At 35.5% G+C, this 24,276-nt stretch overlaps 1 protein-coding gene across 6 annotated transcripts in view; it reads right to left on the bottom strand.

Annotated features, from left to right (window-relative positions):
* Positions 1 to 24,276, bottom strand: part of NOL4 (nucleolar protein 4) — a 390,701-nt gene that overhangs the window by 277,982 nt on the left and 88,443 nt on the right. For 5 of the 6 annotated variants that reach the window (XR_004382911.1, XM_032859653.1, XM_032859654.1 and 2 more), the window contains exons 2-4: positions 22,994 to 23,143; positions 3,706 to 3,817; positions 2,695 to 2,807 (exon numbers count right to left, since the gene is read on the bottom strand). Coding sequence is in view for 5 of the 6 variants with exons in the window: in XM_032859653.1 (XP_032715544.1) it covers positions 2,695 to 2,807; positions 3,706 to 3,817; positions 22,994 to 23,143 (375 nt within the window). In the remaining variant the exon portion in view is untranslated. Of the gene's footprint in view, positions 1 to 2,694; positions 2,808 to 3,705; positions 3,818 to 21,956; positions 21,989 to 22,993; positions 23,144 to 24,276 lie in introns of those variants that run through there. The other variant, XM_032859656.1, reaches the window with a different exon arrangement.

Here is a 24,276-nt window from a genome sequence, read left to right as displayed (position 1 = left end):
AATCTTTCCACTTCAGAGAGGTCCTCTTCTATGCTCATAAATTTGCAGCTATATTCAAGGCCATCTAAATCTACCACGTAATGTGGAAGCTGCTCTGTCAAACATTAAGGGGTTTCCATAAGATTGTTTGAAAACCACTCTCACCAATCTCATCTTTGTTCTGTTTGTCAGTTACCTTATGCTCAAATCAACGTAAAGCCTATGTTACTGGCCTTTCCATGAAGTGCACCACCTCAGACCTTAGTGTGCAAGAGGGTAGATATTGATAAAAATTCAGATCACCAGGTGTCACACACTATGTCTAGAATCAGAATCTTGGGGTGGGGGTCCTGCAACATGCAGTCTGATAAGCTCCAGGGGGCGCCTCTAATGCTGGTTATTTAGCCAGTAATGTTCAGAAAACCATTCTGTGCTGATGGAATGGATTCTTGAATACTCCCTACTCAGGTGATTACGAGCCACACTTGGCTATTGAGCACTTGAAACATGGCTAGTGCAACTGAAGAACTGAAAATTCAACTTTAATTTAACTAATTTTCAATTAAATTTAAATATCCACATAGGGCTGGTGGCTATCATATTGGGCAGTGACGATCCGACAATTCCTCATCATTGGATCTTGAAGATACTTCTAATTATTCGCAATGCAACAAACATCCTAATATACAAATTGTTGCATTCATCACACCCTTGAGTATGAATTTCTAATCAAAGTCTATGAATAACTTTTAAAAGTCCTTAATAATTATTATCTAACTCTCTCCCTGTAAATTTATTCTGGCTTAAACTCCATCAACAATTTATAAGAAGGTCAACTGATCTTACATTGGATAAGGCATTTTGTAATCCTAAAGGAATTCCCATTCCTGTCTTTATTTTTCTCAATCGCATTTTGTATCTTCTCATAAACATACTTTCATTGCTTACTTCCTTTCTTTTCTCCCCCTCACTAGAATTAAGTTTAATAAGGGAAAGATTTTTGTCAATTTACTCTCTGTTTACCTCCATTACCTACAAGAGGACCAGTTACATAGAAGGTACTCAATAAATAATTGTTGAATTAATTAACACAATAAATTTTAAATATAACTGAGCACAAAGAAATATCTCACTTGAATTCCTTTTTAATGTGATTTACTTAATCACCTTCCTATCTTTCAATAATCATAACTTCTAAAATTTTACAAATGATCTAGTCACTTATCTGAATATTTTTGAGGCAGTGTACAACCAATTGGTATCTTCAAAATGTAAGATTGAGAGTCATTTTCCTAATCCAGTTATAAATTAAAAGAATCTACTTCCTTTGTGTGAAATAGTTGTGATGTTTTAGAAGCCAGAAGGATTCAGCATATGTGGGCTGTACTGTTGGCACAAAGTTGATCTTCTTACTTTTTAGCCTAGAAATAAATGTACCAACATCTAAATGAGCTTCCTACAAATAATTTGACAGCTCGAACCAGTTTATGAGGTTTTAAATTTTTTTCCAATTATATAATAAATGATGGGAATAATTATTCCATTCTCCAGGATGGATGAACATTAATGTTTTTTTAGTTGTCTCTCATGTCTTTAACCCAGTGATTTTATTACTATTTGTTTAATCATTTATATGTAGCCATCTGGTAATATAAAATCTGAACTGCCACTGTACAGATACAGATCATCTCATAGAGTATACCCTTACTTTTTGAGATAAAACAATTTTACAAATATTGTTTTAAGATTAAACCTATTCAAATATGGAGGAAAACAAAAAAGAATGAGTTTTATTAAATAAAGTAAGTTCAACAAAGTAAAATTGAAAGAATTTTATACTATACCAAATAATGCTATATTTGAAAGGTATTTAACCACATTTCCTGTTATGGAGAAATTTTAAGAAGGAGTGTATGTATTAGCCTGAGAAACTATTCCTAATATTGATAATTTGAATGTGCCCATTGATTAATGGCCACTAACCAGTTTAAGGGGATTTCCTAAGCCCCCATTGCTACAGGTTTTGGGGGTAATATATATATAACTTGGCCTCTGCCTGATTAACTGATTAACTGATCAGTTAATTAGTATCCTAGAGAAGAGTAAACAAATGTGCATTTGTGTCTAATACATGCCAGCAAGCACATTTCTAGATTCTTACGGTACAAATCAAACAGAATAACTGGAAACATCAAAATATCTCTAATTAGGAAGGATCACCATAACTTATCTCTAGAAAATGCAGAGAAGTAGACAAACTAATATAGAGAATAATGAAAAAAAAAAGCATTAAAACACATGAAAGATTTAGATGGTAGAAAATTTATTATACTTGAAATTCTTATTAAAATGACTTTTTTTGACTTCCAGGCAAAATCACCTTTGTACTAAAGGCTTGGATACTTTCCTTGAGTACTCACTCATCTGGGATATCTTCCCCTGAACTTTCTAGCCCTTTACGGAGGCCAGCTTGATGGCAGTCAATTAAGGAAAAATGAATCTCTCTTGGGAACGAGCACATTCTCACAGAACACAAAGGTAACTGTGTTGAGACAGGGACTCTCTCTCAAGGACCAGAAGTTTCTGTCCATTTATCCCAGTGACATTCCTTTCATTAAAAAATAAATTACCGTCTTCAAAATGCCGTCATGCTTAATATGATAGTCATGGTTATCAAACTTCATTCTGACTCAGAAGTAGATATTTCCATTTTACCTCATCTTGCTGTGAATTTAGCAGCTGCAGTTTCATGTGCTTCATATAGGCCATGGTAATCGGCATGTTGTAGTCAATCATGCTGGTCACCAAAGTGGGAGGTTTTCCATTATCTGTAATAAAGCATTTTTAATGGGTATGAAAGTGATACCGCATTCTACCTGTAATTTCAGAATGATCCAATTTGTTCACATTGAAACAGGATTCTAGATACCAAGTCTTTAAGAGATTGGTAGCCGTATGGATGAGTTGTAGGAAAAAATAACTATACAAAGGTACATGGGACAAATTAACGATACAGATTTAGTTATTTCTAACTGCAGAGCTTTTTGATACCCCAGTAACAGTGGGTGAAGCCAACATAGTGATTAAACACAATTACCTGTATTTTTCGTAGTTTTCGCCTTTGCTGCATAACTACTTTCTCTATGTGATACTTGAGTGAAAAAGGAGATTTGTGTGTTTTTTCTTTGATCTTTTTCTTTTTGTTTATTCATCCCCCAACACATGGGAATGGACTAGCCTAAATGTATTTTTGAGACTAATTTAAACTCTGAGAGAAACTGATAGATTAGGAAAAACATCTACATAATTTTTAAAGAGCACTAAAGACATATTATAACCTGCACGTAAAAACTCAGTGGAGGAGCTCTGCGCTACTCATCACTTTCAGAAATAAGGAATTGGTAGGTTTAAAAGGACACCGATGGAACATCAATTTCCTTGCTAAATATATTTAACATACTATGCAATACACACAATATGTGAAAGTTAAAATATTATTATAGGAAAAAAATTATTTGCCACAGCCCAAACTGCCTTTCTTCAGAGAAAGGGCACAGACTTCCTCTGTAAGTGGGTATTCAAAATTCACTGCCTCCTACTCCAATAAATGAGATGATCTGACTTGTTGAACTGTTTCAGTCTACTACATTCTTATAAAAATGTGAGATATAAATTGCCATTATGAATAAAATTACTTTAAATCTCACTATTTGACACTGTGGCTACCTTTGTGATCTGTTCCATCTGGGTTTAAATGCATTCTTTTCTGGCACTCTGAGCAGCTCATTAGAAACCGTGTCACCGCTTCTCTTGGTAGGAAGGCATAGCTCTCTGAAATCTGAAATGATTCACAAAATAGAGGTGTTATTATATAAGCTGACTGAGTATGAGTCAACAGAAATGATCACTGTATTTCCAAATAAGACTCATTGTTCCATAATGGCAGAAAGCACAATGAAAGCATGCACCGCACATCATGCATCATTTCAAGAAATATCTATCCAACTTGACTGCGTGTCTCTTAATAATAGCTAATAATGTGATGTGGAGGAGAAAAAAAACCAACCACATCTGGGTGGAGATCTATTTGTATTTCTGCATTTCTTTTAGGAAAAGTAATCACAGTGTGCAGAGAGCGTAGTAAATTTTCCTGATCAAAAATTGTCAACGTTGTTTTTAAACTTACTGCTAGCACCATCATAGTTTTATCCAATTTTACATATTTTTTTAAATTTAGCCCCCACTCAAAACAAGAAACTTTGGATTTGAATTAACGAACATTTCTTCATTACTGCTTTTTCAAAACATTTTAGTTGAAAATAACAGGTAATTCTAAGAGAACTCGTATATATATTTACTGCAGTGAATCATCCCTTCCACAGAAAATGACACATTGGAAATGCATTTTGGCCACTCCTTCCGTTTGTTATCTTATGCCAGTCTTTCATCATTTATGTCCACAAAGCTCACTGATTGTCAGAGCAAGCCTTCCCTATACCCTATACAACTTCAATTTTCAGAACCATGATCTAGAATCACATTAGAAATCAATACTGCCATCAGTAATTTTTAAAATACTAACTTTTCGAAAACCAAGGTATTTCTGTCATCAAAGCAAATAACTTCTAAAGTAAAGCTGACAGATGGTTAAATATCTCTAAATAAAAGCGAACACAGACCCAGACAGTGCTACTAAGAAGTACGATACTGGGCATTAGTCTTCCACCATAACACTAACGTTGGTAGGCGAAATAGAAGATAAAGAAGAAGAAATGAATTGGGAATTAGACATAAATGCTACAGACAATTTCTCAGGTACATGCACAGCTGTTATGAACACTACTGTATTTTAAGATTGTAGAAAGGGAAGAAAGTATGCACCTTATGTAAATTCAGTGCAAGGCTGCACCAGTTCCATTAATAGTGATGGGGTCAACTTTTATTTATTCATGCTGTAGAAAGACCACAACATTGAAGAAACCCCACACACTAAAATCTAAAATTGTAAAGCACACTTCGTCTTGCATTTCATAATAAAATCAATTTGCATCACTCATCCTATATCAGGGCAAAAAAGACTTAAGAACACCAAAGAGAAGATACAAGTCCACAGTTAAAATCTTCCATGGATTATCCATACACAGGTATTAAAATTCAACTCTACTAGGGTTTTGTTTTAAGATTTCATTTATTTATTTGACAGAGAGAGACGCAAGTGAGAGAGGGAATACAAGCAAGCAGGAGTGGGAGAGGGAGAAGTAGGCGTCCCACTGTGCAGGAAGCCTGATTCGAGGCTCGATCCCAGGACCCTAGGATCATGACCTGAACCGAAGGCAGAGGCTTAATGACTGAGCCACCCAGGCGCCCCTCTACTAAGGTTTTAATATAACTATCATGTGTAAAATAAATTTGTTGTCCAGTTTTAAAACATCCCTCTTCATACTGTACAAAGAATCATGAGAGAAAAATAAACAGAACAATTTGAAAGTATTTCATCAAACTATTTTATATTAGTTATTGAATAAGGAAATATATACATAATTTAAATTCTCACTTTCTCTTATGTTATTTCCCCTAACTAGACACACACACACACACACACACACATTTGATTCCTATTCATGTATTTTACTGAGGGAACTCATACCTTTGCCTGATTTGTTTATCTAACTAGAGATCTTTTTTTTTTCCTGACTCTCTGAAAACCTATATTAAAACAATTCAGAAGTTAAAAAAAAAAAACAAAAATCCATGAGACATGCCTGGTCCTGGTATTTTATCTCACAGAGTGTCATAGTCCATTAGAACTAGGGGGCCAAACAGTAAATTTAACAAATAGGATTTGAGAAGAACGTCCTATTGATTTTCATAAGGGATTTCTATTACATCTTTCTCTCCTTATATAAGAGAAACCTTCCATTGAAAAATGATGGGCAAACAGTGAACTTGAAGACACCCTGCCCTTTGCCCGATGCTAAGAAGGCACCTGTGTAGGAATCCCCCCTAGACAGGTTTATCATGGACCCGAGTCAACTGTATTACTTGTCTTAGCGTTATGTTGCTCCAAATCCATTGCTTGGATAATAATTATTAATCACATTACATTTCTTTTATAGCTTAACTCTGAAAAACAGAGTACCTGTAATGGTCACAAATATGTTTCTGTTCGTGTGCACATGGAAAAAATAAAAAGTCCCACTTGGTATCTTAGAAAAAATTTCAGCAAGTATTTTATCACATTACTCTCTCAATGTTATTCTGGCACAACACTTGGCATGTCACTACATGTTATGTAAGTGGATAAAAGCACTTATTTGGGGGGGGACTTTTCTTGGTGTTCAGAATCCATTTTATGGGGAGACCTGCCAAGTCATTCCACTCTCCTTGAATCCTTTCTTCCCCACCTCATGCTCACGGGGGCCCACAGACCATGGAATCTCCTTAAGCACAAGGACAAAAGACCCTGAGAACAGACTCTTCACATCTCACACTCATTCCTGAAATAATATGTCTCTTGCCATGCAGGTGAAGACGGAAAATAATTTCTTTTTCCTTATCTAGAATTTTTCCTCCCAGCCTTCTTTGAAATTAAGAATCCTAGGCAACCTTCATTGCTGAAGTTCTTAGAGTATTTTTAAAAGTGAAGAAATAGTCTTAAAAAGTTCTTAAATTATGCTACATTTGAATAAGTATATTCCATAATTAAAGCCCTGTCTTTTGATCCTGTCGGTATCCTCTGGTAACCCCATTTAGAGATAACATTGAAAGCCCGTACGTGAAGCGTCTTTAGAAATTGAGGCAAGGGCTAAATGCCCTTATGGTTCCTCCTCTAATGAAAGGTCTCGTTTCCATTTGCTGGGAGTGAACATTTGAAATGCTAAGTCAACTTTAAATAGATATTCATAAACGATGATAAAACTCAGGGATGCTAGGCTGTCCATTCATCAAAGTCCTAACATCCTTTATGCAATATGTAATAGCAGTTGCAAATAAAACCTAGAAGTAAGGAACCGAAATTGAAAAATATTTTGACTCGGATACTTGAAATCCTATTCCACTAATACTATAATTAATATCATAAAATGCTCTAATTATTCATAAATGTCTATTTCCTTGACCCATTCTTCAAATCTAATGATTTGTTTTGGGATAAAAATTGAGCTTTGAATATAGAGTACAGGACATTTTCTAGAAAACGATGAGATTAATACTTCACTGGAAAATGTATTCTTAGAAATATCTTTATATTTTGAAAGGATAGGGTTTTTACTTAGAATTTGTCCATGCAGAAACACTGTCTCCTGTTAGTAATAAGCAATACAAAACACGAATGGATATTAGTCTTGGTCTCTCTGAGCCAAACACTAAAATGACAACTGTCTTATGCCAAGCCACAAATATTGCTTATAATTGAAATTTAACATCCAAAGGAAGGGCAAGAACCTAGCCATATTGAAATTTACAAACTAATGACCAAACACTGTTTATCATGTAAATAATTATGAGGTATCTCTTTCATAGAAATGCTTCCTTTTTCTGTGAATCTAGACTTGTTTTCTTAGATTCATACGGTGCTTTCTATTTTTCATTGACTTTTGGCATTCATTATTTTAGACAGTATCTAAACAGATTTTACAGTAATTTTCTCATAAGTGGAGTGACCAGTATGAAGAGATGAAAGGAACTGCCATTGTTACACAACAGAGGGTAAAGCAAAGGGCTGGAACTCAAGCCTGGATCTCCCAAATCCTTGTCAATTTCTATAAATTGAATGGACCATGGTGGGCTTATCCAACAGAGAGAGAAATGTGTAGTGTCCAAGGAAAATAGAAATGTCAAGCTAGATTTTTAAAAACTGTGTATTTCAAAAACACCTGATGTATCAAAGTATCCTCATAGGACAAAGTCAGTACATGTGAAAATTGAGCTACATCTGAAGATCTGTTGGGGTTGCTTTTAACTTTGAAATAGCTCTGGTTAAGGGGTGGGGATGTTGTGGCAAACATATTTCTTCATTACTTACCATTTTGAAAGACCTTAATTCCTCTGTTTTGGACATCATTAATACTGTTTTCAATTAAACTATTACATCCTAAATCCATTAAAACTGGAGTTCATCAATAATGCCAAATATCATGAATCAGATTATTATCATAAATTCAAAGTAGAAACAATTTCTCCCATCAAAAAATATGGTAATACATCTACATAAAAATAACTGAGCTGCGGCATCTTTTGATAGATTAAACAATGAAATTGATCTTGACAGCAAGACAGTACAACATTAGTAATCTAATGATAAACAGACCCACCTGAGGAAGGCCTCGTGATCAAGTCCTACAAGGGGCACTGCTATTGATCTTCCACTTGTGGGTTAACACAACAACAACAAACTATTGGGGACACATTTTTGAAAAGTTTACTAGCACATATTATGATTGAAAAGAAGATGGGCAGTTTACCCTGCCAATGTCCCTGCTACTCTGAAGAAAGGAGAAACAATATTTTTTCAAAACCTTACAACTATAAAGCCATATTCTAACTTCCTCTCAACACAGTTCAGTTAGGGTCAAAATGGCAGAGACCTAAAAAAAATAAAATGTAAAAAATGAAATAAAAGAGCAACTGTGGTTAAATTGATTTGTAAATCTTATCTTGTAAATTCAATAATATATAATTCCTAAAATTTTCTTACATTTATTTTTGAATAGCAGAGCATTCTCTTCAGAAGTAAATCATTCCTACCTGGAGCTAAATACATGAAATAACATATAAGTTAGAAAAATTGAAGAACTTAGTTAATCAAAACAATATAACAATAAACCATTGCTTTGCTGCATTTTCTCAGACTGTGTGTTTCAATTACAGGACGGAAGTTTATCTCATTAACTGAAGCCATAAAATTTTGATAGCAATGTTGCTAACAGAGAAGAATTTTAAAACAGGGCTATTTGCCCTACACCTTTCTTCCTCAGTCCCAAGCCTTTTCTCTAATTTTAACTGCTTAATTTCTGAACATTTTCTGTGGAAAGGTGCTCTAAATGTATTCAGTGGTCACATATACCTCCAGGACTCTGGCTCCTGATATGGTAGAGACTGGACAGTTCAAAAATCAAAATTCTCACTTAGTATATGACAACTATTACACACTGTTGCTGTTTTAGACAAAAGGAAGTACTTCCTACATAATACATATATCTTTAAGTTTTCCCTTAATTGAGTCCTTAATAACTGGATTATACTAAGCAAGGACTTTACATGGGTTTTATCCTTAGATCCTCCCAACAATCCTAGGGTTAGATTACTAGCATCACCACTCTCATCTCGGTTTAACAGGTGAGGAAACTAAGCTTCAGAGAGGTTGTATAACTCGTCAAACATGTAAAGAGAAAGGACTCGGGTGATAATCTGGTTTCAGAGACTATCACCTTAATCACTATATTTCATAGCCTCTCCTGTTCATCAGCATTCAAAAAGAAAGAAAGAGATGGTCTCATCCATAAAGAGTTGGAATATTAACCTCACAGCATAAGTTAATATCCTGAAATGTTTATAAAGTTCCCCAGTGTGTGGTTCTTTGTAAGTTTAAGATGCTCTAACAAGTTTGAATACATTCTGAATACAAGAGGCAGTCAAATTCTCAGTATATGGGCTTATGTTACAAAGTTCAACAAGAAACACCTCAGACTCCACAGTAACAATGGAGCGCGCCACCTGGAGGAAATTAACAAGAGGCTGTTCAGCCGAACTGAGGGCTGAAGTGGTGGGCTTTGCAACAATGTTGTAATATTTAGCAGCCAGGAACTCAGTGCAGAGGACTTCCACTTTTAATAGAAAGTACAAGAAGGAGTATGAATAGCCTATTTCTGAAGGAATAAGTCCAATTATTCAAGGAAATTCACCAGTAGAGAAGTCATTCTCGGCTTAAGAGGCAAGCCTAACCCGTGAGCTGGACACTGGTGAGTCATAAGCACTGGCAATCACTTTTTAAAGCAAAACAGAATGTCTAAAGTCAAAAGATCTACCCACCAAATTATCACACCATTTTGTCCTAAGTTCACTAAGATTTTAGCAAAAACAAAACAAAAACAAACTTAATGTTACAAAATATCATTACTTTGGAAAAGTAGGAGGCAATGCTGAATTTCATTATAAATTAAAATACTCCTCACCTTGCTGCCTTGATATAGTGGGCTCCGTTTCAGATGGTGAGCCTCAGAGTAGATAAAACTGGTCTAATCATTCTATTTTTAAATTAATCTTGCCTTTACTTTATAAAATAAATTTAGAGAATAACAATAATACTTTTATTTTACTGGAATAATAACATTAAAAACATGTTTGTTGCTGAACACCAAGCAGTACACTTATGGAAGAATTTGCCCTTGGGGCCAAACTTATGATATTTTCTCTTATGTATACTCTTGAGATTCTGAACAAAAAATAAATTAGAAATAATCTCTTAGTGAAATTTGTTTATCTTGTTATATTTAGTATTGTGATATTTAACATTGTGCTGCCGCAATGTACATTACTATGCAACTCTAGAAAACGTATTTTTAAAAACTAATAAAATTTAACTATCATTGAAAAAAACCTATAAATCTAAATGCTATTAAAGACCTCATATGTCCTGATTCCTAAAGAAATAGCAACATCATGGTCCAGAGAAACATCTATCTGGGGAATGGAAGTCTTGGTTCAGCGTAACATCTCTTATTCAACAAGGCTACCCTGCCTTTATCTACTCTAGTCATTGTAGATCTTTGAATACATTTGAAAGGAGGGAATTTGGACTACTAAAAAAAAAAAAAAAGTTTGCAAATGTTATAACACCTTGCTCAGACATTTTTCTAGGTGTATTACAAAATTGAAATGTCTAGCCAATGATTTGCCCTTGTATTTATATAAGTTCTCTTTTACCCATCTCAGGCATGAAAAAGATGCATAGTAAGCATCATTGTACTTCTACAGAGGTAATTATTAATTTGCAGAGGTGCATATGGAAACCATCTTTCAAAGATGAAGACATTTTTCACCTAAACATTTACTTCTTCAATAAATACCTACTGAATGCACGGACAGTATAATTATCCCTGAATACGGCTAGATATGGTTCTACACCACTAATGTGCCTGGATACATCAAATTATTGGAATCACCTATTGGTAAGTGAATCTGAAAAATGAATCTGAAAGTGAATCTGAAAAATGCTTCCATCAGAACTCAACATAAATATTCTTAGGTAAAAAGTCCATGCATAGTAAAAATCAACAGACAAAAAGCCAGACATTTGGTCTGCCTACATCAAGTCTGCATTCCTTCTGGACCTCGACAATTTTTGCTTCAAACTCTAGCTACTGTTTCAGAAAGATCTGGTGTTCTGTTGTGTCGGTCTGACCTCTAAACATCTGTGATATGACCAAGTGAATTCCTGGACCTTAATAATCTCACCAATATCAAAACCAGGACGCTGCTACATTTGCACCTCAAGCCCAAAGTCACCACTGTTTCATGATAGGATTCTCAGGTTTGGGGTGAGTTCCTAAGAATCCTGCACTACTGTTTGATCTGCTAGGATTCTGGTACTATTCTCGTTTGCTACTTCCAGTCCATACTACTGTCCACTTTTCCTTCTTTCTTTTCTGATCATTTTCCTTCTTCTTGGATCATTCATCAGCTCCCCTTGCTTTTCTCACTTAGTTAAGAGGATGACCTGCCCTGGGTTGAATATCTAGTGCTGAGTTGTACTATTTGTCACAACTAGACGAATTAAATTTCTAATTTTTAAAAAAGCAACTGGGTATAACATGGCAAAATCAGATCATCCTTACACTTATTTGGGGACTTAGTATAGTGTTTATTTTGCACACAGTTTTTTCTACCCTGAGGGTCTAGTGCTGATTTTTGAATAGGATTAATGATAGTAGATAAAACACAGCATGGCCAATTAAATATGAATTCCAGATAAACATGCAATATTGGGGCAAACATATTAAAAATTATTGTTTATCTGAAATTCAAATAAAACTGGGCATCCTGTGTCCTATTTATTAAATCTGGCAATCTCACAGGATACATTTACCTAAAATGAATGAAAATATGAGTTAGATTGGTGCCTGGGTGGCTCAGTTGTTAAGCATCTGCCTTCAGCTCAGGTCATGATCCTAGAGTCCTGGGATCGAGTCCCATATCAGAATCCCCGCTCAGCAAGAGGCCTGCTTCTCCCTCTCCTACTCCCCCTGCTTGTGTTCCCTCTCTCACTTATATGTCTTTCTGTCAAATAAATAAACAAAATCTTTTAAAAATATCTACATATGAGTTAGAGCCTGAAAATAATTTTATTTTTTTAAAGATTTATTTATTTATGAGACGGGAAGGGGGGTGAGTAGAAGGAGGAGAGGAAGAAGAAACTCTAGCAGACTCCACTGAGCATGGAGCCTGAAGAAGGGATCCTAGCAGGGCTTGATCTCGAAATGTGAGATCATGACCTGAGCCAAAACAAAGAGTGGGACGCTTAACCAACTACACCACCCAGGGGCCCCATAATTTTAAACTTGAAACAAAGAGCTTGTCAGGAAAATCTAAGAATGTACCAAGAACTGGAGTGAGAAGTAGGATAGATGGAAGTTATCATTGGAAAGTATGCAGGCAATTTGAAATCACCGTCCCAGCTTTTTTCCAGTGTTTTCCAGCTTTTTAGACCAACAGTACAAGTGTAAATAGATTTCCCATCATAAGCTAGCACACACAAACATTTATAAAGTAAAACTGATCATTTCTTTTGCTTTCTATTCTTTTTTTTTTTAAAGAGTTTATTTACTTGTGAGAGAGAGAGAGAGAGAAAAAAAAAAGGCACAAGCAGAAGGAGAGGCACGCAGAGGGAGAGGGAGAAGCAGACTCCCCACTGAACAGGGAGTCTCATACGGGGCTCCATCCAAGAACCCTGGGATCATGACATGAGCAGAAGACAGAGGCTTAACCGGCTGAGCTACCCAGGCACCCAGGTTCCCCTCTATTTCATTTTTTTAAAGTGTTTACAACCCACAAAATTGACTTGATAACTCACTAATGGTCTGTTATCTATAATACAAAAAAACACTGGTCTAAAGTAGAAGAATGCAGTCTGTCAATCCAAAGATCTTTGTTGTGATGTTGAGAGAAGATGCTGGGTATGTGGTCAAATTTAAAATGAAGGCCTAAGGAAGGTCTAAGGCATGCAGGGATATTTCTAGACAGTTCAGGTCAATTTGTAGATAGCTCAAAGCAATCTGAAAATGTGAAGCAAAGGCATCAAATACTACGTAGTGTGAGAGGAAGGAATGATTTGGAAAGCAGCGCGGTGGCGTAAGTCCGTGTCCTCCGGGGACAGGCAAATGTTAGAGTGGGAGGAAGAAGGCAAAGACACTCAGCTTGGGCAGAAGCACAGAAATCCACCACGTGATGAAATTTGAGGAGGTAAGCAGAGAGGTAACAGCATTCCAGGGCAAAGCAGTTGAATGGAGCCCTATACCATTATACATGACTAGATGAAGGCATAGGCAAACAAGAAAGAGCATGAGAGTTAATTTAATTATAATTAATTAAATTTTCCTGAAAACAGTTTTGCTTCATTGATTACGGTTCAAACTTAGCTATGTTGCTTTGCAAAAAAGAACTTATTCTCTTTTATCTCTTTTATAATGATGTGCATCTTTAATTTGGAGCTGTATTTTAGAATAATTAAAATAGTCATCAATTGAGCAAATGAGACAACATCAAAAGAGATAATCAAATCAACTGGCACTAGATCTCTAAAGTTGTGAATGCTATTTTTGTCGCTTCTTATGTTAGAATATTTGCCTGTTAAGGAACAGATTGTCATCACAGAGAATTCTTATATTAGATGAAAAAAAATGAGCAGATGGGCAGTGAAAAGTTTTACTTCATGCATGTTTCCTAATAGTAAAATAAAGAGAATCCCTAAATATTGCATGTAAATAAAATGACTCAGCAAAGCAAATGCTTATACAATTACTTGCAGCATGACAAGCTACATTAAAGTACACAATTACACACCTGGGAAGTGGGGGGAATTTACTTCCTCTCTTGATTTCTTTTGAAGTGTGTGTATAAGATGATATACTAGTGTTTTTCCCGGGGCTGAGGGAAGGCCAGCTAGAACTCAGCCTTCCTGGTACAGAATTCATCAGCACGTTCAAGCTCTTCTTAGCTCCGTCTCTAACCCCCTCTGTTAAAGTTTACCTTGACTACTTCCTGCTGGTCAGCGAGGACACAGCGCTTCTTTTCAAACAAGTACCTAAGAATACTGTTGCTGCAGTTACTCAAAGCAGGCAATAAATAGGCATTGGAGGGGAAATGGAAGAAATTGGAGAAGGTTAGACTTCACTCTGAGCGAGTCTGGTAAGTTACACAACCCTCAAAGATCTGTGCAGGAAAATCAAAGAATCAGGAGAGGCTAACCACGTGCCAGGATGCAGAAATCATTGTGAATTCTTGACTTGCTCAACAACCGGTAGATAATGAAAACAATATTCGGAGATACTAAATAGAAAACTGGCCACGTGGTTTCCTTCGGAAAATGCCTCTCATCTTAGGGTGTTGACTGTGCTGTCAGGGTGACCTGACATAGAGAACAGGGCTGCGTTCTGATTTTCACAGGAAGCGGGGCTAGTGTGGCTGGAACTTCACATTCAGGTGTAAAGGATGTTAAATGGCTTGGAGCTTTTGAACAAAGCCAACTGCTTGCCCAGAAGCCTACAGTGCCCAGCTGAGAAATATCACCTTAGGTTACACAAATAATTATACAACTAGTGGGTACATAGGACAAAAAATACCATGCTTACATGTTCTTTACTAAAGAGAAAAAGCATACCAAGATAGAAATTTCTCAGTGGGCATTCCAAATTCTCAGAAGTAGCAGCTAGGTCAAGATTCTTTTGGGATTCACCTCCTTTCCTATTACTGTGCCCAAGGAGCAGAGCCATGGCTCTGCTGTGCTGTGTGCTGACTGGGAGAGGACATTGCCAGAAAAATGAGGAGGAGAGGAGAGAGAGAAGTAGAACAGGTAAACAGATAAGAAATAGGCAAAGGCTGTTTCTTGTTACCGATCATGAAATGAAAACTGCTGCTGATAAAGCTAGTGACTAATAATCTCAATTCTGAGAAAGTCAAGAATGAAGACATGGCTGGATGTTATCCCCAGGCCAATGAGGAGTGCAGATGACAAAAGAAAGACATAGATCTTTCAAACTCTAGTTAATGGGAAGCTGTTTATAGCATCTGTCACCCCACACATAACTCTACTTTTTAAAGAAAAACCAGTTTCCATCCACTACAATCATGTTTGAAGCAATTACTGTTAAAACCTTGACATAGATTATTTCTGAGCCTCAAATAAATACTTCAAATAATACATGCCCGACTCAGACCTACAGAAGTCACCTAATCTGGGATTTATACCAGGTCTGGCTGACATCAAAACTGGCACCATTTTCTCTCTACTACCTCATACTAGTCATTGACATCCTACACCTTTTTCTTGTTATATTTTATCCCAACTAAATACCTACAGAGGTGTTTATACAGGTATACACATGCATATGCTTGAAGAAATTCAGGAGATTTTATTTATTATACAATGACCATACCCAGGAATACCTAAACCTCTGGATCTGAGTGAGAATCAACCGCTAGGAGGCCTGAATCATCCCTAGTCGGAAAGCTGCATTGGCTCACTTTCACCACAAGGGTGCACCGAAGGAGCAATTTACTAGGCTGGACCCAAAGAGTTAATGGTTTCTTCAAAGGTTAATTCCCTTTCCAGGAGTGTATCTATTCCCCGGGACCTTATCGTTTAATGCAAAAATTATTAATGACAGGGTTTGTGACATAAGTTGATGATTAACCGGTTTCAGTGAGCTCTTATGTCTTTGGATGATCTCCACTACCGAAAAGACAGTTTCTGAGTATAATGGATTTGCACTATTAATCTGCCCACCTGTGATAATTCTGACTATACCTAGATGAGAAATAAATCAATTTTGATGAATGGCGGTACACCAGTCTTCTATTTCAGAATGGTTGTTTAATAACTCTAATTGCTAGGCCATTGATTTTTTTTTCCCCTTCTGGGATGTTTTACACATCTGACTTATTAGGCTGAGTATTATTTTTAGTTATCAAAAACAATAGGGCTGCTCTAACATAAAAGTAGATCTAATATGATATGTACCATGTTGAATTTAATGGCTGTTTCCAATATTTAGAAATCACTTCTGTAAAACCTGTATATGTATGTGCAGAATATGTAGGTTTGAATGTGTATCTGATAAATATAAACCAATCTCTGGAAAAGTAAGTAAAGTGTTTACATCCTACCTCAAAGAGGTGGCGTTATTTAATGGAACATTGAAGTTTTCCCTGAAAAGCAAATGAGAAACCTCGTGTTTGATAACTTTTTTACCTTATTGAGAACCAACTGCATAAATCTGGGGTTAAGTGTAAACATGGATTGGGCAGTACTCACTCCTTACAACCATGATTTACAGCCTTACAACCTTACAACTTAACTAATCTTATTTCATTATTTCTACTTATAGTAACATCTCTATACTATTTAGTTGGTATTAAAAAGGCAAGGATTTCCACAAAGACCAGGAGAATTTATTCCTTCAACAAGTACTTATTGAATACCTCCTGTGGGACAGGCCTTTGGCTAACTGTGCTCATACAGGGGAGAAATGGTCCCCCCACCAGTGGTAATTGTGTGATTTTTTTTTAAACATCTACTCTAGTCATAAAATACAAAAACAAACGAACAAAAGGAAGGGCAGAAGCACACATCATTATATTCTTTTAGTAAATCATGACTGAATAGAAATTTTATTTGGAAATCTTATTTAAATTTTATAGTTTTAAATCTAATTCTTCCATTCTACTTTTATTATTTATTTCTCCTCTCAATTTTTATTTACATTCCAGTTAGTTAACATACAGTGCAATATTAGTTTTAGGTGTAGAATTTAGAGATTCATCACTTACATACTTACATCACATACATACTTACATACCCAGTTCTCATGCAAGCTCATGCAAAAAGGGCTCTCCTATCTATTTTTGAACAGTACTCTCATCTTTTAAAAATATTTCATTTTAAAAAATGGTTCCCTCTTTTTGGAGAAGATTTTCAAATGAGGTGTGTAAAGACTTTTTATACTTTTCTTGACGACCTGAGTTCTCAACTTCCAAATATCATACGCCTTTCAAAAGCTATGATATGTAATGCCGCACTGGGATTCACACAAAAATCAGGCAGATCCCACACTACTGGGGTGTGAGATGTAGGAATGTTGACTTAGCTCATCCCCCATTCCCTTTCTGTCGACTCCTCTATGGTCGAGTTAAACCCAGCTAGACACGGGAGACAGAAGCAAGTTTATGAAATGATCATACAAAATGTCCATGACAGCTAGCAGCCTCATTTATTTTCCAACTTTTTTTTGCCCAAGGATATCTGAAGTCCAAATAAAGATATAGGGGTCAATGGTTTCACCCAAATAAATTAAATTCTAACTATAAAACTTGAGGCACTGTGATAGGGAAGGGAAATATATTTGGAGAGCAAAGTCTCCTGGCACTAATCACAGAACTAGATAGGTAGATCTGTTTCAACAGTAAGATCTAGCAAATCCTATTAAACGCTGTCTCAGACTCTAGGACCACAAGACAGGCAATGCTGACGGTCACACGATCATATTTGTTTACAACCAAGATGCAAAAGAAAAGCCATAAATAAACAAATGAGATATATAGCAAAGCCATCAGGTTCCAGACGAGAACAAACACAGGTGGGACAGCCACACGTGTTGTGCTGCAACTTAAAATCATAACCAAGAAGCTGCCCGTTCATAACATGGTTCAGATTACAAAAAAAAAATTAACAAAAAAGGAGAACAGTGAAGATCTGGGGACACTTGATGGTATTTTGCGGGCTTTCCCTTTGATGGCTCTTTTAAATTCCTGGAAATACAAAGTCCAATGACTACATATCCTTTTCATTATTGTTCTTATCATCATCATTATAATTATTTACGGAAGAATTTTCTAGATAATGGTGGAACCAAAATGTTCTATCTCTACACTATGTTTCTCAGCCAATGTGCCTCTATAACAGCAGGATAATTCCCTATGTTTCCACATATCTGGTGCCGACTAATTTACACACTTTGGTTACTATCTCCATTGTTTCGCCAGCACAGTAATGGCCCACGTACACCATTACTGTTGGTGTTATTCCTTCAGTGTTTTTTCTTTTTTTAAAGATTTATTTATTTTGGAGAGAGAGAGCAAGTAGGGGGAAGGGCAGAGGGAGAGGAAGAGAGAGAATCTTGAGCAGACTCCCACTGAGCATGGAGCCTGATGTGGGGCTTGATCTCAGGAGCATGAGATCATGACCTCAGCCAAAATCAAGAGGTGGATGCTCAGCCAACTGGGCCACCCAGATACACCTCCTACCTTTTTTTTTTTTTTTTTTTTTTGGTGTTGTTCCTTCAGAGTTTAAAGAAAACTGAAAGGTAGCCTAGCCAAAAATAAGTTAAATTAATTGTTCGGAACTCTTGAATTTTAATATAGTGTAATTTTTTCACACCACAATGGCTACAAATTTTGTTCATTAGTCTCATTACAAGTTGACAAGAACTCTAGAAAATTTTAGTAACAAATCACCAGAAACCAGTGCAAGTTAAAATATCCTATTTAGCAGTGGAAACACTAAGCCAATAAAGCATTTAAGAAAAGAAGAGAACAAAAATTATACTAACTAAAGTCTTGGGGTTAAGTGTTCTCGATCTGATAAGATAAAGACAAGACGTACATTTTTAAATTTTTAGATTAAGAATGTGGACATTCTACACTATATGCTGTTTTTCTAGAGTATGTCCCTAGAGAGGGATGTTCAATTCATATTGAAAACACATTCTTTAAAGAGATACAATTTTAAAATTTTTCAAAAAGTTCATTTGAAATTAATTTAATAGACTTACACTTGGGAAAAAGCAAAGCGCCTGGTGAAACCTCCGATAAAACTTATACAGTGGACCTCGCAGGGATGCTGACGTCTAGAGTTTGACATAAAAGAACACACAAGGCGTTTTTTATTCCTCTCTCCCAGCACAGAGACATCAGGGTGGGCAGAGGAAATTGTATCCATAACTGTAACTAGAGCGATGGCAGAGCTGTGTTAATTGTCCTGCTTGTCTCTCTGCTTGGAACATGAGTAGTGACTGGATAAAAGCAACATAACATCATTCCAAAGTTGACCATACACCAAGCACATTACGCATATGAACTCACTTATATCCCCACACCATGCACATCGTTACCTCCCTCTAAACAGGCGGAGGAAAAAAGTAAATAATTTGCCAAAACTGACACAGATAGGAAGTGCTAGATTTGAAATCTGAAACTGAATTTGTCTGGCTTCTGGCCTATTTTCTTTTAGCCCTAGCATATGCTCTCCACTCTGAATTAAATGAATGTAATTATTGGCAGCAACGTATGTGAATAATACATGCAGGTTTACAGTATCACACTACAAGTTGTGTGTGTGCATGCGCGCGTGTGTGTGTACATATGTACATTTATATGCAGACTCTTCTCACTATGGAAAACACTGACTTTCCCCCTTAGCTCCTGGATTTCCACCAGTCACTCTAATTTTACATGTAGAAGAAAAAGCTCTGAAACTTAATCCTCTAATAGGACCCTAACTTATGCTACTGGAAGGGCAACTGTGCTTAGCCTGGGATAAAATACACGTGAAAAAAGACAACTGGAGAAGAGTGATATATTCCCAAAGGGTGGAGCTCAGGCAGAAGTTGAGAATTAAGTACTGGAAGACAACATCTCACAGTAATTTTGTACAATACTACATCCTTAATTTTGGTGTAACCTTCCAAATTGCTAAGCCTGCTTGCATTCAATTTTCAGTACCAAGATGTATTTTAAATTCAAATATAAGTGATATTTGAATGGGCCATAGCTCCTCTCTGCTCTGTTAATGTACATAATCCAAAGTTGACCGTAGTCAAATCTATTGAAGAAAACACATTCAGTGCAGCAGTAATAGTTCATATATACACAAGGACAAATGCAGGGGAAAAAAATGACCTAAGAAACACTAGAATTCCCCCAATGACTGAACAAAACAATTATGATAGCCTTTACATTTTCCTAAAATGTGTCATTTTATGTGGATTTTTAAAAAAAGAGCTCATCAGTAGTAGAATACATACCCTCCAATTTTATTTATCTATAGTCAGATCAGATTGCAATAATAGTTAAGTTGTATAATGCCTAGATATTTCAAGGAATGACATACTGCAGATAGGTAAAAACAAATAGCATTCAAAAGTTAATCCAATATTAAAGGACCACCATTTCCTGCAGAGTGAAAACATAGAAAGATTTGCAAAAAAAGGCAAAGTAAATAAAATGACCACTAAATCTATTGATAATATTATTAAAACAATATGAAACGCTTTAATGATTAGTTGTATAAGTATGGTTTCTTGGCCATGTTGAAAAAGGGAGAAAAAGGTCAATAAACAGAATGATGCATGCGCTATGACTAATGTGTTAGAAATAGAAAAAAAAAATCTTAAACTTCATTGAAACCACTCTAATTGCAATAGGTATTGAGCTAATTCTACCAATGACTAGCCAGTTCTAGTGTTAGTATTGAGAACTCAACATTGACCCAACAGTCTGGGGCCCTATTACCACTAACCTAATTCCATTTCAAATTACGTTTCATCTTATGCCCAATTTACTTGAATATTTATGTGAAATGCTAACATTAGACTTACTCTATTGTAGAGTGGTATGTACGGTTTCCCTGGCACTGAGGAGTTCTTTTTTTTTTTCTATGATATATTATGACTCTATAAAATGGAAATAATTCTTAATTAGGATTCAATTAAGAGATACTGGAAGGCAAAAAAAGATCATGCCAAAAAGAACCTTCGTGATATTAGAAAAAGGTGAAAAGTATTTTCGATGTGGAAATTAAAAATAAACTGGGGAAAGGATCTTTAAATAGGATGTTCTCAAGAGGGAATGGAGAATGCTTCAGTGCTGCTTGTACGTCCACAGTTGGTATTTCCACCCCAAAATGCAGAAAATGTCTTCATAATGTGAATGCAAAATGATATATGTCAGGAACATGTTTACCAATTTCTTGGACGGGTCTAGCATGCATAATGGCAATGGGTCACCTTCCCTACATTTCACATAAGAAAATAGGGTGAGAGACCTGGGTCTGTGTCACGGTATGAATTAAAGGTCTCCAATAAATGCACTCCAAAGATTAAATCATTTTAAATTGCTTTTGGCCCCGAAACAGATTTGGCTGCCACCCTACTACTGACAATGAAGCCTTTTTGTTTGTTTGTTTGTTTGCTCTCATTTCACAGCTGAACTTATGCAGTCCTACCTTACAAAGTTCTATCCAGTTCAGGCAGCTAGCTCATGAAAATGCATGATTATCAGAGTACACAGTTAGTGATATTAGTAGATCAATGTATATTTGTTTCCTGTTAATACCCAAAGATACAGCCCTAGCTTAGGAGACAAGCAAAATGAGTATGTTCAGTAATATTAGTCTATATAAGATTATTTTAAGAAGCTAGGCCATTGTCATTAGTCATGATAAGAATGTCTCCTAGGATATGCAAGTCAAAAGAAAGTTTATGTGGCAGAATTATGTAAGGCAACTTACAATAGTGCCTGCCCACAAACCATGCAATTTGGAAACAGCCAAGAAACAAAACCATAGAGAAGGAGAGATAAATACAACATGTATTAGGGGTTATTATGCAACTACAAAGGTTCAATATGACCCTGGAAATATAGCAAAAAATAGTTATGGAAAAGAAGCTATTTCTTATGCTCAGTAGCTAATTTTCAAACATATGTACCTGTATTTGAAACTTTGAGCATTTCACACATTTTTCTGTATCTGAAAAAAAAATGGATCCAGACTGATATTGTGTATCAATATAGCTGAAAACAGTCAATAAAAAGGTAGCCAAAAGCAAAGTTCAATAAGAATTCTAAAAAAGGATATTATTCTGGTTGCTGATAAAATACTTCTGATGTATACTTTGCTCATATTGGAAAAGAATAATTTACTGTTCAATTTTCCGAGAAAGGATGAAAGATCTATAAGATGATTTCATAAAATGTTTGATTAAATAAAAGCTAGATTCAAGTGTCTAGGTCAAACTGTAAATATAATTAGAAACTTTAGAAATAATATATAACTCCATTTTGAGAATATATATATATATTTCAATATTTAACAGTTAATTAAATGTTTTCCATATAATTTATGATAAAAACATTGTATATTTTCATTTTAAAATGTTCAAGGGCATTGGATCTATGAAAACAACACATATATTTTAATTCTCTATTCTGGAAAATTAAGAAATGCATACTCTTCAGGATAAATGTATTTAATACAAGGTGACACAAGAAAAAAACATCAAATTTCCTTATTCATGGGAATATAAGATTAAATAGGAAACACCTGAATATATTGGTATGATTTGAAGGGGAAGAAAGGTTAAGATTAGAGTGGTAGTATGAAAGTTCATATATCCCAGCCCATAATCCATATATCATGATTTGAATACATATTGAATGTATAACACAAATACATCTTCCCATTTGTGGGCATTCGACTGGGACTACCACATTTTTTGTATATTTAAAGAAAACAAAATGAGAGTGCAAGAGACAGATTTCAATTATATGCAATAGACTTCGCAAATATATGACCCAAACAAAATCAGTTAATCATAATAGTTTAAATGTTGGGTGTAACCATGATATAGTCTGATTTATACTGAAGATAGAATATTTATAAATATTTAACCCAAAATCAACATACATAATACCAAATTTCAAAATGCATGCCTTTTGCTTTTTGTTTTTTTGTTTTTTAACTTACTGCTTTGTAAGTTCTCTTTTGTCCAGCATGTTTCCGAATTTGTTCTCCATTTGGCCCTGTTTCCACATGCATCGAATAGATAATGTCAAAGAAATCTTCAACCACAGCTACCCGCCGCAAGGACAGCTTCTCATCCACCCCTACACCATCCTGGAAACAAAACCGAAAAAAAAAAAAAAAAGGACAGGAAGTTAACATATAAAGTGAATAAAACAAAAACATTTTGATAAACTGAACCAAACCAAATCATCCAGCTAGGAAACTTACAAAAACTGCGAGTGAATATTGTATTGCATCATTTCATACACTGTTTGCATATAGAACTTTAAGAAACATGAAAAAAGATATTTGGCATAATGATCATGCTTACCCATAAATAACATCTTTTAAGTTTTATAATGACTCATTTGTAGCCACCAGCATAACTTCCTTAAATTATTCCAAAATATATTTTAAGGCTCAGTAATTTTTATTACAATAATTTCATTCTAGATATTTATTGATTCATCCAATCAATATTTATTTAGTTGCTAGGTACTGGAAGCCATTATTAGAGAAAGAAAAGAAATAATATAGGATCTCTATCCTTAAACATCATATAATCTGGGAAAGAAAATACATCTACTATGCTATCAGGTTGGACTAAGAGACAATACTTGTTCAAGGTTAAAAATGAAAGCTATAGAAATTACCTAGGTGTGAACTTTGGATTCTCCATTCAGAAACTCTATGTCTTGTGCAAATCATTTAAACTTCCCTAAATTTCAGTCTTCTCAAATTTCAGTTTTCTCAATTGGCAGAGATAGTAGAGCTCACTTCACAGAATTTTAAGAATTAAATGCGGTAACTTAGGTAAAGGATGTGACCCAAAGGTTGGCATATAGTGAACACTTGACGAATGGTGACTCTTGTCATTTTGAGGATCATGATAAAAATGTAAGCATACAAGCAACATACTATAGGCATTCAAAGAATAAAGATATCACCTCTGGCTGAAGTAGCTTCTTGGAAGAAATAGAATTTGACATGGTGCGGATACACACTGGGTCTAAGCCACGGTGGGCTGAGGGGAAGTGTAGCAAAGAGACAAACACTCCCATAGATGACAAAAAATAAGAAATATATAAGAAAAGAATAGGAAATTGGATGAAAAAGAAATTTACTCTTTCAGGAACGGGTTTCCTGTTTGCAAACACAGACCTGCACGCATGTGCATACACACACAATGTTCTTATTTGGACCCTGAGGCATAAGCTGAAGTAACATGACATAGCCATTAATGT

The sequence above is a fragment of the Lontra canadensis genome, unplaced genomic scaffold, assembly GCF_010015895.1.
Source record: "Lontra canadensis isolate GAN:19392208 unplaced genomic scaffold, GSC_riverotter_1.0 scaffold17, whole genome shotgun sequence".
NCBI classification, from domain to species: Eukaryota; Metazoa; Chordata; class Mammalia; order Carnivora; family Mustelidae; genus Lontra; species Lontra canadensis.
Note: the sequence above shows the minus strand (reverse complement) of the source record. Positions and strands in the feature narration are given on the sequence as shown.